The 20,469-nt window shown below is 39.5% G+C and overlaps 1 protein-coding gene across 1 annotated transcript; it reads right to left on the bottom strand.

Annotated features, from left to right (window-relative positions):
• Positions 1-17,159: 17,159 nt before the first annotated feature.
• LOC128054562 (olfactory receptor 49-like) lies at positions 17,160-18,134 on the bottom strand. The gene has a single exon (XM_052647200.1). The coding sequence runs from the start codon at positions 18,132-18,134 to the stop codon at positions 17,160-17,162; it is 975 nt and encodes a 324-aa protein (XP_052503160.1).
• Between the last annotated feature and the right edge of the window lie 2,335 nt (positions 18,135-20,469).

Consider the following 20,469-nt stretch of genomic DNA (forward strand, 5'->3'; position numbering starts at 1 on the left):
CAGGAGTCGTGATGTTCCGGATCTGAGGACACTTGGAACTGAAAGGAAAGAGGGATTTTGAGCTGAAGAAATCCTTTATTTCTTCAACCTGCAGGTCCCTTTCCCTCCCTTCTCAGGCCAGTTGTCCAGATTCCTCACTGAGCTAGCATCAAGTTACATACTTTGATTCAATTATCTGATATTCTTTTGGGGGAAAGTTTTGCCTTTACCAATTCTTTTCCCATTTTTCTTGTGTCTGTTAGGAAATGTTCGTCCCTTTAAATCTTGATCAGATGATGTATTTTTTCCCCCCACATTTGTCCAGATGTTTTAAGGGGTCTCTCAAATAAAGTAAAATATTTCCTCTGCAAATCCTGCATCCATTGGTCACAGGCCTTTATCAAAAACACTAATGGAAAATTTACTCTAGAACTTGTTACAGAGGCATTTGAGTTAGAGACTTCATGTTTGTACCTGAACTCCATCATTTACTAACTTGTCTGGGGCCAGTTCTCTAACTTCATCAAACTCTGCTTCTTCAGTGGGAATAAAACATGTATTTGTAAATTAGGCATCACGATTACTTCTTTGGGATAAATTCCTAAGTAATCATAATGAAGAATAATAATGATAAATGCTCATATTTAGAATTGTTCATTGGTTCAATTTCAATTTTAGAGAATATGTCTGTGTTTTGAATAATTTTTTTCTAGTTCTTACATTATTATTATTATTTGTTTTTAGTTCTTACATTATTTAACAGTGTCTTACCGACTTCCCTGATGGCTCAGATGGTAAAGCATCTGCCTACAATGCAGGAGACCTGGGTTTGATCCCTGGGTTGGGAAGATCCTCTGCAGAAGGAAATGGCAACTCACTCCAGCATTCTTGCCTCGAAAATCCTGCAGATGGAGGAGCCTAGTAGGCTACAGTCCATGGGATCACAAAGAGTTGGATACGACTGAGTGGCTTCATTCACTTAGATATCTGGATAAAGAAGTAGGCATTCTTGCCATTGCTTGTCCTTTATAGAAATAACAGGTAAAGGCAAGCTTCTGTGAAGAAGAGCTGACTCTCTCTGAGACAGGAGCAGAAACTAATGTGATAAGCCTGCCTCAGAGATATGATAACACAGTGCAGTATAGCTGTGTAAAATATGTATTTATATGGGGAAGAATTGGATGAGAACACAGGAAAATGAGCATAATTGCCATAACAGGATGGGAGGATGGCGGGTGATTTTTCTTCTGTCTCTTTATTATTTTTATTATCACTTATAAAGTAACTTAAATTCAAAATCAGAAAAGAAGCCAGCACAATGAGCCCAGTTGGACTAAGAGTTGGGTAAAAAAGTTTGAGAGAGACAAAGGGGAAATAAATGGCTGTCTGTAAATAGAGTGAAGGAAAGCAATAATGATTCTGTGAGCCATCAGCTTTTCCTGAGTCAGGATACTGAGAATGATGCAAAAAATCAGAGAAGTGAGCTGTGCCACAGCCCGCCAGTGGACACCTGAAAACACATGGCAGGCTTCCAGCCAGAGCATCCAGAGGAATCAGGTTCCCCTTCCCCACACCAAAAACTGCACCAACGTAGATTACCTCACTAGATACTAGGTGAGATGCTCAGTTGTCTTCAAGGCAGTTCTGATGAGGGCAGACGCCTGATTTTCACAGGAAACTCCCAACTCTGCAGGGTTGCCCGAGGAGTACACTTCTTGGGGGCTCACCAGAGATGCGAAGTGAGGGACGCGCCAGAGCTGTAACATGTTCTACAGGTCATGGGCACAGACAGGTCCTGTTCTCTTGTACACAGTGTCTGCAAATATTCGTATTTTCCAACAACCAATCTCTCTTAAGAAATATTCCCTGACTCTCACCATCCACATATTCTCAGTTGTCCTCAGAAAGTAACAATCTCTGGATATTCCCCAGAACTTCACCAGTTTCTCAGGAAGCTTCTATTGCTCCTGATCCATCACTGTGTTACCACTGGACCAATTTCCTGGGGAAATGGACGTGAAAACCTATTTAATTATTCTTCCATCCCTCATATAGTAAGGCAGAGACAGACATCGATAGATGCTGATTAGTATAACTCCTTTTCAGTTGGGCTTAAGAGATTTCTGGCCCTTCCAGGAGTACGGTGTCCATAGAGAGTTCTGGGGTAAAATAATTGTAGCAGACTCTTTCTTTGTCTTGGACTGCTTGGGGTTCTGTTTGGTCTCCTTGGAAGCTCAGAGATACAGAAGGTGCAGAGCTCAAACTTAACCAGTCTAGAGATTCATGTTATTCTCTTACTGGATGGAGCTATGCTTCCCTGGAGATTCATTATCATCAGTGGTAATAGGACCTAAGAAGGTCCCTAACCTCTTACTTTCTTCAACTTTGGAATTAAAGTTTACTTTATTTTGACCGAGAAGCTGAGAAACCTCTAATGAATTTTAACTGTAGCAAAGAAACATATTTATTAAAACATACAATAAGTTTTGTGGTGTGGTTATTGTGTGGTAAGTATGACTCTAGATGCCAGATATAGGCAATGTCTTGTGGGGAAGACAGTCATTAAATAATAAGACACTATTGAGACTAGTGTCTGAAGAAGACCACATCGGAGATCCTGAACCAGACTGAAGTTTGAGGAAAGATATTCCTGATGAAGTTACATAAAGTTGTTTTTCATTCACTCAGAGATGTCCAACTCTTGTGACCCCACGGACTGCAGCCTGCCAGGGTTCCCTGTCCTGGAGTTTGCTCAAACTCATATCCATTGAGTCAATGATGCCATCCAACCATCTCATCCTGTGTCGTCCACTTCTCCCCATGTCCTCAGTCTTTCCTAGCATCAGGTCATTTCCAGTGAGTTGGCTCTTTGCATCAGGTGGCCAAAGTATTGGAGCTTCAGTTTCAGCATCGGTCCTTCCAATGAATATTCAAGGTTTATATCCTTTAGGATTGGCTGGCTTGATGTCCTTGCTGTCCAAGGACTCTCGAGAGTCTTCTCCAGGACCCCGGTTCAAAAGCATCAATTCTTCGGCACTCCATTTTCTTTATGGTCCAGATCTCACATTTGTACTTGACTGCTGGAAACACCGGCATTCATAGCTGTGAATATATGGACTTTTGTGTACAAAGTGATGTCTCTGCTTTTTAATATGCTGTTTAGATTTGTCATAGCTTTTCTTCCAAAGAGAAAGTGTCTTATAATCTCATGGCTGCAGTCACCATCTGCAGTCATTTTGGAGCCCAAGAAAATAAAGTCTGTCAATGTTTTCATTTTTCCCTGATGTATTTGCCATGAAGTGATGAGACCAGATCCCATGATCTTCACTTTTTGAATGTTGAGTTTTAAGCCAGCTTTTTCACCTTCATCAAGTGGCTCTTTAGTTCTTCATTTTCTGTGGTGTCATTTACATGTCTGAGGTTACTGATATTTCTCCTGGCAATCTTGATTCCAGCTTGTGCTTTATTCAGACCAGCATTTCGCATGATGTACTCTGCATACAAGTTAAATAAGCAGGGTGACAATACACAGCCTTGACATACTCCTTTCCCAATTTTGAGCCAGTCCGTTACTCTGTATTTGGTTGCAGCTGTTTTTGTTTTTGTTTTGACCTCCATTCAGATTTCACAGGAGGCAGGTAAGGTGGGCCAGTATTCCCATCTCTTTAGGAATTTTCTGCAGTGTGTTGTGATCCAACAGTCTTTAGCATAGTCAATGAAGCAGAAGTAGATGTTTTCCTGTAATTCTCTTGCTTTTTGTATGATCTTACATATGTTGGCAATTTGGTCTCTGGTTCTCCTGCCTTTTCTAAATCCAGCTTGTACATCTGGAAGTTCTTGGTTCACGTACTGTTGAAGCCTAGCTTGTAGGATTTGCTCATTACCTTGCTAGCATATGAAATGAGTATAGTATGCCGTTGTTTGAACATTCTTTGACATTGCACTTCTTTGAGATTGGATTAGATGTCTAAAATTCTTTAACATCAAAGGTTTGAATTTCTTTACAATAAAACTTATTTTATTTAAAAATAAAACTCATTTTAATTTGAGTTATCCTGACCATTAGTATAATCGGGAAGATCCCCTGGAGAAGGAAATGGCAACCCACTCCAGTACTCTTGCCTAGAAAATTCCATGGACAGCAGAGCCTGGTGGGCTACAGTCCATGGGGTCTCAAACAGTCAGACATGATTGAGTGACTTCACTTTTCCTTGGTGGTTCAATGGTAAAGCATCATCCTGGCAATGCAGAGACATGAGTTGGATCCCTGAGTTAGGAAGATCCCCTGGAGAAACAAATGGCAACCTACTTCAGTATTCTTGCCTGGGAAATCCCATGGACAAGAGGAGTTTGGCAGCTTCATTCCATGGAGGTCACCAAAGGGTTGGACACAAGTTACTGACTAAACAATGACCGTTAGTAAGTTGAACATCTTTTCACTTGTATATGGGCCCTTCGGGTTTACTCTTCTGTCAGGTGTCTATGTATATACTTATCTCATTTATCTCTTGGGTAGTTTGTCTTTGTTTATTATAGAAAATAATCTTTTATTTGTATTTTACATTCTTCTGTCTACCTCCTTCTTGAATGCCCATTTAAACCTGTTCATGTAATTATTTCTTCCTTGACCTTGGATAGAATTCAGGACAGTTATGCAAATTTTCTGGGCATACATATAATTTTAGAAGTCCTTCATTTACCCTTTGTTCAAAGAATGGAATTATTAAATTATCTGAACCCATATAATTGTTAAATTTTGAATGTCACTTAAAGTGAAAATGTATTCCTTTCTTCACATAAGGCCTATTTCAGGCAGGAGAACTTCAGAGAGAAAGGGTGTGTGGTTTTGGCATCCTCTCTGTTGACTATGCAAGGAGACCTCCCCTGTATCTGTGTTTGCTAACTTTGTCCTCCACCAGGGATATGGGGTGGGATTGAGTTGGCTCTAGTGGATAGATATCCTAGAGGAAGGGGAAGGTGGTATGCACAAAGATGTTAGTGTGGTGGTAAGAAGTGGTAAATTTGATAGCTATTTTGAATGTATAATCCACAGAATTTGCTAATGTATTGACTTTGGGAAATAAAAGAAAGAGACTGAGTCAAAGGTAATATAGTTTTGCTTTTGATCTGAGCAATAAGTACTTTTATTATTGTGGTAAAATGCATAATAATATAAAATTTATCATTAAAAAATTTTTTTTATTGAAGGATAATTGCTTTATAGAATTTTGCTGTTTTCTGTCAAACCTCAACATGAATCAGTCATAGGTATATATATTCAGTCCCTTTGGAAACTCCCTCCCATCTTCCTCCCCGTCCCACCACTCTAAGTTGATACAGAGCACCTGTTTGAGTTTCCTGAGCCATACAGCAAATTCCCATTGGCTATCTATTTTACATATGGTAATGTGAGTTTCCATGTTACTCTTTCCATACATCTCGCCTTCTTCCCCCTCACCCCATGTCCATAAGTCTATTCTCTATGTCTGTTTCTCCATTCAATTCAGTTCAGTCGCTCAGTCATGTCCAACTCTTTGCGACCCCATGAACTGCAGGACGTCAGGCTTCCCTGTCCATCACCAACTCCCGGAGTCCACCCAAACCCATGTCCATTGAGTCAGTGATGCCATCCAACCATCTCATCCTCTGTTGTCCCCTTTTCCTCCTGCCCTCAATCATTCCTAGCATCAGGGTCTTTTCCAGTGAGTCAGCTCTTTGTATCAGGTGGCCAAAGTATTGGAGTTTCAGCTTCAACATCAGTCCTTCCAATGAGCACCCAGGACTGATCTCCTTTAGGATGGACTGGTTGGATCTCCTTGCAGTCCATGGGACTCTCAAGAGTCTTCTCCAACACCACAGTTCAAAAGCATCGATTCTTCGGCACTCAGCTTTCTTCACAGTCCAGGTCTCACATCCATACATGACTACTGGAAAAACCATAACCTTGATTAGATGGACCTTTGTTGGCAAAGTAATGTCTCTGCTTTCGAATATACTGTCTAGGTTGGTCATAACTTTCCTTCCAAGGAGTAAGCGTCTTTTAATTTCATGGCTGCAATCACCATCTGCAGTGATTTTGGAGCCCAGGAAAATAAAGTCCGCCACTGTTTCCGCTGTTTCCCCATCTATTTGCCATGAAGTGATGGGACCGAATGCCACGATCTTCATTTTCTGAATGTTGAGCTTTAAGCCAACTTTTGCACTCTCCTCTTTCACTTTCATGAAGAGGCTCTTTAGTTTTTCTTCACTTTTTGCCATAAGGGTCGTGTCATCTGCTTATCTGAGGTTATTGATATTTCTCCTGGCAATCTTGATTTCAGCTTTTGCTTCCTCCAGTCCAGCATTTCTCATGATGTAGTCTGCATATAAGTTAAATAAGCAGGGTGACAATATACAGCCTTGACGTACTCCTTTTCCTATTTGGAAACTGTCTGTTGTTCCATGTCCAGTTCTAACTGTTGCTTCTTGACCTGCATACAGGTTTCTTAAGAGGCAGGTCAGGTGGTCTGGTATTCTCTTGCTTTTTTGATGATCCAGCGGATGTTGTCAATTTGATCTTTGGTTCCTCTGCCTTTTCTAAAACCAGCTTGAACATCCGGAATTTCATAGTTCACGTATTGCTGAAGCCTGGCTTGGAGAATTTTGAGCATTATTTTACTAGCGCGTGTAATGAGTGCAGTTGTGTGGTAGTTTGAACATTCTTTGGCATTGCCTTTCTTTGGGATTGGAGTGAATCCCAATTTCTCCAAAATCCCAGTTTCTCCATTGTTTTCTTGTAAATAAATTCTTCAGTATCATGTTTTTGGATTCCATATATATGCGTTAGAATATGATATTTATCTTTCTCTTTCTGATTTCATTCTGTATAATAGGTTTTAGGTTCATTCACCTTATTAGAACTGACACAAATGAGTTCCCTTTTTATGGCTGAGTAATAAGGAAAGTTATGACCAACCTAGATAGCATATTAAAAAGCAGAGACATTACTTTGCCAACAAAGGTCTGTCTAATCAAGGCTATGGTTTTTCCAGTAGTCATGTATGGATGTAAGAGTTGGACTGTGAAGAAAGCTGAGTGCCGAAGAATTGATGCTTTTGAACTGTGGTGTTGGAGAAGACTCTTGAGAGTCCCATGGACTGCAAGGAGATCCAAGCAGTCCATTCTGAAGGAGATCAGCCTTGGGATTTCTTTGGAAGGAATGATGCTAAAGCTGAAACTCCAATACTTTGGCCACCTCATGCGAAATGTTGACTCATTGGAAAAGACTGTGATGCTGGGAGAGATTAGGGGCAGAAGGAGAAGGGGATGACAGAGGATGAGATGGCTGGATGGCATCACCGACTCGATGGACGTGAGTTTGAGTGAACTCCGGGAGTTGGTGATGGACAGGGAGGCCTGGTGTGCTGCGATTCATGGGGTCGCAAAGAGTCGGACATCACTGAGCGACTGAACTGAACTGAATATTCCATTGTGTATATATACCACATGGAGAAGGTGATGGCATCCCACTCCAGTAATCTTGCGTGGAAAATCCCATGAATGGAAAAGCCTGGTAGGCTAAAGTCCAGGGGGTCACCAAGAGTCAGACACGACTGAGCGACTTCACTTTCACTTTTCACTTTCATGCATTGGAGAAGGAAATGGCAACCCACTGCAGTGTTCTTGCCTGGAGAATCCCAGGGATGGCGGAGCCTGGTGGGCTGTCGTCTATGGGGTCACACAGAGTCGGACACGACTGAGGCGACTTCGCAGCAGCAGCATATATACCACAACTTCTTTATCTATTCATCTGTCGATGGACATCTAGGTTGCTTCCATATTCTAGCTATTGTAAATAGGGGTACAATGAACAATGGGATACATGTGTCTCTTTCAATTTGGGTTTCCTCAGGGTAAATGCCTAGGAGTGGGATTGCTGGGTCATATGGTGGTTTTTTTTTCCTAGTTTTTTCAGGAATCTCCATATCGTCTTCCATAGTGGCTGTATCAATTTACATTCCCACCAATAGTGCAAGAGCATTCCATTTTCTCCACACCCTCTCCAGCATTTATTATTTGCAGACTTTTTGATGATGGCTATTATGACCGGTGTGAAGTGATGTCTCATTGTAGTTTTGATTTGCATTTCTCTAATAATGAGTGATGTTGAGCATCTTTTCATGTGTTTGTTAGCCATTTGTATGTCTTCTTTGGAGAAATATCTGTTTAGGTCTTTTTCCCACTTTTGATTGGTTTATTTGTTTTTCTGGTATTGAGTTGTATGAGCTGCTTGTATATTTTGGAAATTAGTACTTTGTCAGTTGTTTCATTTGCTATTATTTTCTCGCATTTGGAGGGTTGTCTTTTCACCTTGCTTATAGTTTCCTTTGCTGTGTAAAAGCTTTTAAGTTTAATCAGGTCCCACTTGTTTACATTTGTTTTTATTTCATTACTCTAGGAGGTGGGTCATAGAGGATCTTGCTTTGATTTATGTCATCGAGTGTTATGCCTATATTTTCCTCTAAGAGTTTTATAGTTTCTGGCCTTACATTTAGGTCTTTAATCCATTTTAAGTTTATCTTTGTGTATGGTGTTAGGAAGTGTTCTAATTTCATTCTTTTACATGTAGTGTCCAGTGTTACATGTCCAGTGTTCCCAGCACCATTTCTTGGAGAGGCTGTCTTTGCCCCATTGTATATTCTTGCCTCCTTTGTTAAAAATAAGGTACCCATAGGTGGATGGGTTTATTTCTGGGCTTTCTATCTTGTTCCACTGGTCTATATTTCTGTTTTTGTGCCAGTACCATACTGTTTTGATGACTGTAGCTTTGTAGTATAATCTGAAGCCAGGAAGGTTGATTCCTCCAGCTCCACTCTTCTTTTTCAAGACTGCTTTGGCTATTCAGGGTTTTTGTGTTTCCATATGAGTTGTGAAATTTTTTGTTCTAGTTCTGTGAAAAATGCCATTGGTAATTTGATAGGGATCACATTGAATCTATAGATTGTATTTGGCAGTATAGTCATTTTCACAATATTGATTCTTCCTATCCAGGAACATGGAATATCTCTCTATCTGTTTATGTCATCTTTGATTTCTTTCATCAGTGTCTTATAATTTTCTGTGTACAGTTCTTTTGTCTCCTTAGGTAAGTTTATTCCTAGATATTTAATTCTTTTTGTTGCAATGGTGAATGGGATTGATTCCTTAATTTCTCTTTCTGATTTTTCATTGTTAGTATATAGAAATGAAAGTGATTTCTGTGTATTAATTTTGTATCCTGCAACTTTGCTAAATTCACTGATTAGCTTTAGTAATTTTCTGATACTATCTTTAGAGTTTTCTATGTCATCTGTAAACAGTGAGAATTTTACTTCTTCTTTTCTTCTTTACTTCTGATCTGGATTCCTTTTATTTCTTTTCCTTCTCTGATTGCTGTACCTAGGACTTCCAGAACTATGTTGCATAATAGTGGCAAAATGGACACCCTTGTCTTGTTCCTGATCCTGGGGGGAATGCTTTCAGTTTTTCGCCATTGAGAATGTTTGCTGTAGGCTTACATATCTGGCCTTTAGTATGTTGAGGTAGGTTACTTCTTTGCCCATTTTTTGAAGAGTTTTAATCATAAATGGGTGCTGACTTTTGTCAAAAGCTTTTTCTGAATCTATTGAGATTATCATATGGTTTTTATCTTTCAATTTTTTATACAATTTGTGTATCACATTGATTGATTTGCATATATTGAAGAATCCTTGCATCCCTGGAATAAACCCAACTTGATCATGGTGTATGAGCTTTTGGATGTGTTGTTGAATTCTGTTTGCTAAAATTTTGTTGAGGATTTTTGCATCTATGTTCATCAGTGCTATTGGCCTGTAGTTTTCTTTTTTTGTGTTGTCTTTGTCTGGTTTTGGTATCAGGGTGATGTGGCCTCGTAGGGTGAGTTTGGAAGTGTTCCTTCCTCTGCAATTTTTGGAAAGAGTTTTAGAAGGATAGTCATTACCTCTTCTTTAAATGTTTGATAGAATTCTCTTGTGAAGCCATCTGGTCCTGGGCTTTTGTTTTTTGGGAGATTTTTAATCACAGCTCCCATTTCAGTGCTTGTAATTGGGTGGTTCATAATTTCTATTTCTTCCTGGTTCAGTCTTGGAATATCAAACTTTCCTAAGAATCTGTCCATTTCTTCCAGGTTATCCATTTTCTTGCCATATGGTTATTCATAATAGTCTCTTATAATCCTTTGTATTTCTTCATTGTCTGTTGTAACCTCTCCTTTTTCATTTCTAATTTTGTTGATTTGATCCTTTTCTCTTTTTTTCTTGGTGAGTCTGGCTAGAGGTTTGTCAATTTTGTTTATTTTCTCAAAGAACCAGTTTTTAGTTTTATTAATCTTTACTATTGTTTCTTTTATTTTCTTTTTCATTTATTTCTGCTCAGATCTTTATGATTTCTTCCCTTCTACTAATTTTCGTTTTTTTTTTTTTTGTTGTTGTTCTTCTTTTTCCAGTTGTTTTAGGTTTTAGGTGTAAAATGAGGTTGTCTATTTGATGTTTCTCTTGTTTCTTGAGGTAGGATTGTATTGCTATAAACTTCCCTCTTAGAACTGCTTTTGCTGAATCCCATAGGTTTTGAGTTGTCATGTTTTCATTATCATTTGTTTCTAGAAATTTTTTGATTTCCCTTTTGATTTCTTCAGTAACCTGTTGGTTATTTAGAAACATGTTGTTTAATCTCCATGTGTTTGTGTTTCTTACAGTTTTTTTCCTGTAATTGATATCTAGTCTCATAGCATTGTGGTCAGAGAAGATGCTTGATACAATTTCAATTTTCTTAAATTTACTGAAGTTTGATTTGTCCCCCAAGATATGGTCTATCCTGGAGAATGTTTCATGTGCATTTGAGAAGAAGGTGTATTCTTCTGCATTTGGATGGAATGTCCTGAAGATATCAATGAAATCCATCTTATCTAATGTATCATTTAAGACTTGTGTTGCCTTATTAATTTTCTGTTTTGATGATCTGTGCATTGGTGTGAGTGGGGTGTTAAAGTCTCCTACGATTATTGTGTTACTGTCAGTTTCTCCTTTTATGTCTGTTAGTGTTGTCTTCTGTGTTGAGGTGCTCCTATGTTAGGTGCATAGGTATTTACAATTGTTATGTCTTCCTCTTGGACTGATCCCTTGATTGTTATGTAGTGTCCTTCATTGTCTCTTGTAATTTTCTTTATTTTAAGGTCTATTTTGTCTGATATGAGGATTGCTACTCCAGCTTTATTTTGGTTCCCATTTGCATGGAATATATTTTTCCATCCTCTCACTTTCAGTCTATATGTATCTTTAGGTCTGAAGTGGGTTTCTTGTAGACAGCATATATATGGGTCTTGTTTTTGTATCCATTCAGTCACTCTGTGTCTTTTGGTTGGAGCACTTAATCCATTTACATTTAAAGTAATTATTGATATACATGTTCCTATTTCCATTTTCTTAATTGTTTGGGGTTGATTTTGTAGATCTTTTTCTTCTTTTGTATTCCTTGACTATATAAGTCCCTTTAACTTTTATTGTAAAGCTGGTTTGGCGGTACTGAATTCTCTTAACTTTTGCTTGTCTGAAAAGCTTTTTATTTCTCCATCAATTTTGAATGAGATCCTTGCTGGGTACAGTAATCTTGGTTGTAGATTTTCCCCTTTCAGTACTTTAAATATATCCTGCCGTTCCCTTCTGCCCTGCAGAGTTTCTGCTGAAAGATCAGCTGTTAAACATATGGGGTTTCCCTTGTATGTTACTTGTTGCTTTTCCCTTGCTGCTTTTAATATTCTTTCTTTGTGTTTAGTCTTTGTTAGTTTGATTAGTATGTGTCTTGGCATGTTTCTCCTTGGGTTTATCCTGTATGGGACTCTTTATGCCTCTTGGACTTGATTGACTATTTCCTTTTCCATGTTGGGGAAATTTTCAACTATAATCTCTTCAAAAATTTTCTCATACCCTTTCTTTTTCTCTTCTTCTTCTGGGGCTCCTATAATTCAAATGTTGGTGCATCTGATATTGTCCCAGAGGTCTCTGAGATTGTCCTCAGTTCTTTTCATTCTTTTTATTTTATTTTGCTCTTCAGAAGTTATTTCTACCATTTTATCTTCCAGCTCACTGATTCATTCTTCTGCTTCAGATATTCTGCTATTGATTCCTTCTAGAGTCTTTTTAATTTCAGTAATTGTGTTGTTTATCTCTGTATGTTTATTCTTTAATTCTCCTAGGTTGTTGTTAATTGATTCTTGCGTTTTCTCCACTTTGTTTTCAAGATTTTTGATCATCTTTACTATCATTATTCTGAATTCTTTTTCAGGTTCATTTCAGTTCAGTCACTCAGTCGTGTCTGACTCTTTGCGATCCCATGAACCACAGGACACCATGCCTCCCTGTCCATCACCAACTCCCAGAGTCCACCCAAACCCATGTCCATCGAGTTGGTGATGCCATCCAACCATCTCATCTTCTGTCGTTCCCTTCTCCTCCTGCCCTCAATCTTTCCGAGCATCAGGGTCTTTTCCAATGAGTCAGCTCTTCTCATCAGGTGGCCAAAGTTTTGGAGTTTCAGCTTCAACATCAGTCCTTCCAATGAACACCCAGGACTGATCTCCTTTAGGATGGACTGTTTGGATCTCCTTGCAGTCCAAGGGACTCTCAAGAGTCTTCTCCAACACCACAGTTCAAAAGCATCAATTCTTCGGCGCTCAGCTTTCTTTATAGTCCAACTCTCACATCCATACATGACTACTGGAAAAACCATGGCCTTGACTAGATGGACCTTTGTTGACAAAGTAATGTCTCTGCTTTTTAATATGCTGTCTAGGTTGGTCATAACTTTCCTTCCAAGGAGAAAGCATCTTTTAATTTCATTGCTGCAGTCATCATCTGCAGTGATTTTAGAGCCCAGAAAAATAAAGTCAGCCACTGCTTCCACTGTTTCCTCATCTATTTGCCATGAAGTGATGGGACCTAATGCCATGATCTTAGTTTTCTGAATTTTGAGCTTTAAGCCAACTTTTTCACTCTCCACTTTAAGTTTCATCAAGAGGCTGTCTAGTTTTTCTTCACTTTCTGCCATAAAGGTAGTGTCATCTGCATATCTGAGGTTATTGATATTTCTCCCAGCAATCTTGATTTCAGCTTGTGCTTCCTCCAGCCCAGCGTTTAGTTTGCCTATTTCCTCTTCATTTATTTGGACTTCTGTGTTTTTAATTTGTTCCTTCATTTGTATAGTATTTCTCTACCTTTCCATTTTTTTTTTAAACTTATTGTGTTTGAGGTCTCCTTTTCCCAGGCTTCAAGGAAAGTTGAATTCTTTCCTTGAAGAAGGTTGGATTATTTATTTCTTTTGGTTTCTGTGCTCCTAAGGTTTGTCCAGTGGTTTGTGTAAGCTTTGTATAGGGTGAGATTTGTGCTGAGTTTTTCTTTGTTTTTTTTTTTCCCTCTGATGGGCAAGGCTGAGTGAGATGGTGATCGTGTTTGCTGATGATTGGGATTTTACTTTGGTTTTGTTTGTTGTTTAGATAAGGCATCCTGCACAGGGTGCTACTGGTGGTTGGGTGATGCTGGGTCTTTTATTCAAGTGGTTTCCTTTGTGTGAGTTCTCATTATTTGATACTCCCTAGGGTTAGTTCTCTGGGAGTGTAGGGTCTTGGAGTCAGTGCTCCCACTCCAAAGGCTCAGGGCTTGATCTTTGGCAGGAGCCCCCTCCCCAGGGACTGTAGGAGCCCACCCTGATGGTGACCAGGAGCCAAACCCTCATACCACCCGCTCACCTGTCCACTCATGCAAAACTCATTGACCATCCTGGGCCATCCCACTGCGTGTTTGCTCTTGCATGCCCCAAATTTATCATTTTAACCACTTTAAAGTGTACTGTTTGTTGGTGTCAAGTACATTCACATTGTTGTGAAATCATCACCATTATGTATCTCCAGAACTTTTTCATCATCCCAAACTGAAATTCCATATCCATTAAATAGTGACTCTGTATGCCTACCCACACTTCCTGGTAACCACCATTCTATATTCTGTCTCTATGATTTTGACCACGCTATAGTAAACTGTGGAAAATTCTGAAAGAGGTGGGAATACCAGACCACCTGACCTGCCTCTTGAGAAACCTGTATGCAGGTCAGAAAGCAACAGTTAGAACTAGACATGGAACAACAGACTGGTTCCAAATAGGAAAAGGAGTATGTCAAGGCTGTATATTGTCACCCTGCTTATTTAACTTCTATGCAGAGTACATCATGAGGAACGCTGGACTGGAAGAAGCACAAGCTGGAATCAAGATTGCTGGGAGAAATATCAATAACCTCAGATATGCAGATGACACCACCCTGATGGCAGAAAGTGAAAAAGAACTAAAGAGCCTCTTGATGAAAGTGAAAGAGGAGAGTGCAAAAGTTGACTTAAAGCTCAACATTCAGAAAATGAAGATCATGGCATTCAGTCCCATCACTTCATGGCAAATAGATGAGGAAACAGTGGAAGCAATGGCTGACTTTATTTTTCTGGGCTCCAAAATCACTGCAGATGATGATTGCAGCCATGAAATTAAAAGACGCTTACTCCTTGGAAGGAAAGTTATGACCGACCTAGACAGCATATTAAAAAGCAGAGACATTACTTTGTCAACAAAGGTCCATCTAGTCAAGGCCATGGTTTTTCCAGTAGTCATGTATGGATGTGAGAGTTGGACTATAAAGAAAGCTGAGCGCCGAAGAATTGATGCTTTTGAACTGTGGTGTTGGAGAAGACTCTTGAGAGTCCCTTGGACTGCAAGGAGATCCAAACAGTCCGTCCTAAAGGAGATCAGTCCTGAATATTCATTGGAAGGACTGATGTTGAAGCTGAAACTCCAATACTTTGGCCACCTGATGAGAAGAGCTGACTCATTTGAAAAGACCCTGATTCTGGGAAAGATTGAGGGTAGGAAGAGAAGGGGACGACCGAGGATGAGATGGTTGGATGGCATCACTGACTCAATGGACATGAGTTTGGGTGGACTCTGGGAGTTGCTGACGGACAGGGAGGCCTGGCGTGCTGTGGTTCATGGGGTTGCAAAGAGTCGGACGCGACTGAACGACTGAACTGAAGTGATCCCTCATATTAATGGAATCCTACTATATTTTTCCTTTTATGTCTTGTTTATTTCGCTTAGTATAATGTCTTCAAGTTTCCTTCATGTTGTAGAGTTTTATTTATCAGAGTTCCATTTCTTTTAAGGCTGAACAATATTCCATTGTATGTACATACCACATTTTGTTTATCCACTCATTCAATCTGTGGACCTTAGAGTTGTTTCCACCTTTTCAGCTATTGTGAATAATGTTGCTATGAACATGGATATAAAAATATCTGTTCAGGCCCTTATTTTCAATTCTTTGGGGTTTATGTCTGGAAGTGAGATTGCTGGATGATATGATAAATCTATGTTTACTTTATTTAGGAACTGCCATACTGTTTTCCACAGTGGCTGCATCATTTTGCACTCTCATCAGCAAAGCATGAGAGTTCTAATTTATCCACATTCTTGACAATATTTGGTATAATCTGTTCATAAAAATGTTTTAAATAATATTCATCTTAATGGATATAAAGTAATATTTCATTGTGATTTTAATTTGCATTTCTGTAATGATTAGTGATGCTACACATCTTTTCATGTATTTGTTAGCCATTTGTAGAAGGATTGTTTGTGTTTGTTGTTGAGAACATAGTTTTTTAATTTATAGTGGCTATATAACCCTTTTTTTGAAATCTTTCTGTTGTAATTGGGCCAGTTAAGTTTTCTATTTCTTTTTAGATTTTTAAAAATTCTCTTTCTTTAGGGATTCATCCATTTCCTCCTGGTTTTCCTATTTGTTGCTGAAGAGCTACCCATGGTATTTTCTTACATAGATCATTTTATGCCCTACATTATAGTTATGTATATCTTCCTTATTAGATTTCAAATTCTATTCAAAGGATAAATTAAGTGTTATCAATGAAATGTGCATTTCCCTGAATATAGTATTCATATAATAATTATATCAGAATAAATTAATATGTGAATTCTATTATTTAATTAATATTTGATTATTTACCAATGACTTAATTTTCATTAAAATATTGAACAGGTTAGTAACAAGTTTCATAGGTTAAATACTGTATTTAGCTTTGTATAAGATTAATATTACATTCAGAATATAAAATTTATAGCATTTCAAACAGAAAAGCTTTTGTTAGCAACTGGTGTGAAATTCAAAAGGAAGAGAGGAAAAGTAAGATGAGAGATAGATGAAAAAAACTAACATTTAGTGAGACTTATTAGGCTCCTGTCACTATTTAAGTTTCTTGCATAGAGTATCTCATTTGACTTTTATCATAATCCTTTGGAATGGCCATTGTCATCCCCATTTTACAGATGAGAAAACTGGGGCTCAAGGAAGTAACCAACCAGAAAGAGGAGGAGTCTTCGTAAATAGGAATGAAGAATTTCTATGAATTTTTCTACTAAACAAGGCATAAGTAGGTTATGTGCAAGATAATAAGCAGCTAGCCTTTTTTGTTTGTTTGTTTTGAATTTTTACTGATGTGTACCTGTGGCAAGAATATAAGTGTGAAATGAGAACAGTGCTAAATGAGGACTGGTCTCCTCTCCTCAAAGTTGTTGGATAAACAGACACAAAGCAATAGGCCAGACATTACTTCCTGAGCATGGATATTACCTATGACTATAGATTGGTGTTAGAGGCTTATGGTGAATTACAGAGCTAGTGCGTGCATGCGTGCCTGCTAAGTTGCTTCAGTCATGTCCCACTCTTTGTGACCCTATGGATTGTAGCCTCCCAGACTCCTCTGTAATGGGATTCTCCAGGCAAGGATATAGGAGTGGGTTGCCGTGCCCTGCTCTAAAGAGCTAGTACCTGCTATCAGAGAGCTTATATTCTGCTGGCAAGCCAAGCAGATGTTGGTGGAATGAAGAGAAATATTCAGATCTGATAATTACTAAAAATGCCTTGAGGGGCCACAGAGCTTATGAGTTGATGCTGAGTTGCACAGTGACTGGCACCCCAGAAACATGTCATCAAGCTTTTTCTGGATGAGAAAGCCTCCATCTGTTGCAGAGGCCTGATGCTCCCTTAGCTTGACTGGGGATCCTATGTGCAGCCTCTTGGATCCACAGATTTATTAGAAGAGCTTGTTCACCTGCTCCCTAAACACCTGCTTCACCTGTTTGTTCCTCAGGGTGTAGATAAAGGGATTGAGCACTGGGGTCACCACGGTGTTGAGCAAGGCCACCAGCTTGTTCCTATCCTCCCCCTGGCCGCCCTTGCCCGACCGGACATACATGAAGATGCAGCTGCCATAGAAGAGAGAGACAACAGTGATGTGGGAGGAACAGGTTGAGAAGGCTTTCTGCCTCTCCTTGGCTGAGGGGAGGCGCAGGATGGTGTGGAGGATGTGGCCATAGCAGGTGGCCGTCACGGACAGAGTGCCCAGGAGGCTGATGTTGGCCAGGATGAAACCCAGAAGCTCAATCAGACTTGTGTCTGCACATATGAGTTCCAGGAGTGGAAAGCTGTCACAGAAGAAATGATCAATGATATTGGGACCACAGAATGGTTGCTGAAATATGATGGAACATGGAATGGCTATAAGAAGGAATCCTGTGATCCATGAAGAAAGAGCTAACTGGACACAGACCCTTTTGCTCATGATGGTGACATAACGCAAGGGGTTACATATGGCCAGATACCTGTCAAAGGACATCACTGCCAGTAGGAAGAACTCTGTGGTGCCCAGGAAGAAATAGAGGAAAAACTGGAGAAAGCAACTGGCTAGGGAGATGGTCCTGTTTCCAGTCAGGATGTTGGCCAGCATCTTGGGGAAGATGACCGAGGTGAACCAGATCTCTAGGACAGCAAAGTTGCGGAGGAAGTAGTACATGGGGGTGTGGAGGCGCCTGTCCATGAGGGTAAGGACCACGATGAGCAGGTTCCCCAGTAGAGTGAGGAGGTAGGTCAGGAGGAGCCCCAGGAAGAGGAGCATCTGCAGCTCACAGGCATGTGAGAGCCCCAGCAGGATGAAGTTGGTGACAGTGGTGTGGTTCCCTGTGGCTCCTCTGGCCTCTGCTGGGAATGACCAATCAGAGGTGTGCAGCATCAGGAGTCGTGATGTTCCAGATCTGAGGACACTTGGAATTTATAGGAAAAAGTGCTGAATGTACCATTTAGAGTTGTAGGAGTCCTTTTTTTGTTCTTTTTTTTTTTAACAGAGCCTCTTTGAGGCTACTTGTCTCTTATTGCCCTTGGTGTTTCTACGTGGTAGAGAGTGTTGTTGTCAGGGATGCTAAGTAAACATCCTAAACCAAAAGTTATTCTTGCTTGTTTTTGTTAACTGAAATTTTATTTCTGTTCCTCAACAATTCCTTTGCCTCTGACTTTCATTACCTTTCACTACCTTTCATTTTTATCTTTATTCTAATATTGGGTCTTCATTCATAAGAAATCCCTATTTGAGGCTGACAAATATTTGAGGCTGGAAAAATAGCAAAATGGCTAAGTTAAGCCATTTTACTTAACTTAGTCATTCGCTATACATATCCATATTCTTGGGTAAACTGATTATTCATAGACACTCTATTGCTATTTCAGTATTACCTGAAAATGTGATGCCTTTCACTAGTTTTTGGATTAATAAAGAGAGAAGAGGAAATCTATGAGAGTAAAGCACAATGCTTACCAATCAGAAAGAGAATAATCCAAGTAATGTATGCACAAATAAAAATTTGTTAGTGGAAAAAAAAATTGTTAATGGGAATTTGGTATTTATCCTAATGTGGACATTGGATTTGTCCTCATGTGATAGATCCATAGTCTCCTGATTACATATTCCCATGGGCTCAAGATACAATAGACCCTTTGTTTTTAAAAAATTTTTTAGCTGTTTTATATACATAGGTTTCAGCACACGGCATTTCAGCTTGGAAGCATCAGCTTTTCAAATCCTATTTATCCTTTAAGTCTGTCCTGAATGAGTGCTATCATTTCCATAAAATCTTCTCTTTTGAATGCATGAGTCTCTGTATCCCCCATAATTTTATTATATATCACAACTTTTATTGTGTTTTATAGTTGTTTTCATCTTTGTATTTTATATGGCCCTTAGAACAAGTTTCTTGAAACAATCAGCTTTAATAAGCATGCATTGAATGAGTGAACAACACCTCAAAAATCTGTGGGATGGATTTGGGGGTTTTTGACACACAATAGATTGAGGATGTGTCACTTACGTGGTACTTCGTAGAAGACAGAAATCTTGCTGTCATATGCCAAGTAGTCTGTCAAACTGGCCCATCTGAAGAGGGTTTGCTTTTCCTCATGAGGTGGAGATGTCTCCCCACAAACATTCTCTAAGGAGTAACTCTCCATCTGTGAGATAGTCTGGAGTTTGAGCTAGTAAATAGAGGTCTGTTTGGGTCTGCTAGAATGCTTCCAGCAGAAAACAAAAGCAAAACCCCAAACCTAAAAAACAGCTCTTTTTAAAAGTCTGCCTCCCTCCAAGTTTCCTTCCTTAAGCATTATCAACTACTCCCTTAATTATCAGACAGAACTGCAGCAACAATTATTTTTTAGTCACTGGAGAATAAGATTGGGACCCAGTTTAGGTACCTGGGATGAAGGAAATGCTAGGGGATATTAGTAGAGAGGATGAAATGGTAAACTGTATAAACTTTACCTTTCTTATGATTTTGCCTTCTCTTCAGCACCGGCTACACTAGTCCAAGTTATTCCAAAACTACTATTGTATCTAACATTTGTTTACAGGGATTAAAGAGCACAAAATAGTTGATCAGCCTCAGAGAATATAACTAAGGGCTCTTCACAAGGGGTTATTTCTAGGCTCAATATCATTTAGCTTCTCAGCAATTTGAGAAAGAGCTCTCTGTGGCCCAATCATGCGGTTCACAGGTGAGTCCAGGCGGTTGAGAAACTTACCCAACTCATTTTTGAAGAGAAGCAGGATCCAATATGAGTATGATGTCCAGAAACATCATCAGGAGCTAACAGAATGAGTATCGTTTAGGCAAAGTCCTGATGGAACATATTGGGAAAGAAATGGGAACAGAGGCTAAGATGAAGAAGAATTGGCTGGGGGTGGAAGGAGAAAGCTCTGGGCTCATCCTGAATCATGAAGTTAGCACAGATAAATCATCAAAAGACACTGTGATTAGCCCAAGGATGTCTCACAGACAGGGTGGCTAATAAACTTTTTATTTTTTCCCTACTTTAAATGGGAGGTCAACAGCTGGGTGAGACAGTCTTCCAGATACAAAGGGAAGGGGCCCACTTCATGAGTGCGGGTATTTCTCCCTTTATCCTTCAGACTTGGTGAGTGAACTGGGAGACTTGCCTGGCACCCTGAGAGCCTAGGCATGACTGCACTATTCACCCAGACTACTCATTGTTTTAAGGGTCAGTTCTGCAGTACCCAGTAG

Source organism: Budorcas taxicolor, chromosome 10 (assembly GCF_023091745.1).
Source record: "Budorcas taxicolor isolate Tak-1 chromosome 10, Takin1.1, whole genome shotgun sequence".
Taxonomy (NCBI): Eukaryota; Metazoa; Chordata; class Mammalia; order Artiodactyla; family Bovidae; genus Budorcas; species Budorcas taxicolor.

What these genes read in the sequence shown, in the direction of transcription:
- LOC128054562 (XM_052647200.1), bottom strand. Translation starts at nt 18,134, where the DNA reads ATGCTGCACACCTCTGATTGGTCATTCCCAGCAGAGGCCAGAGGAGCC.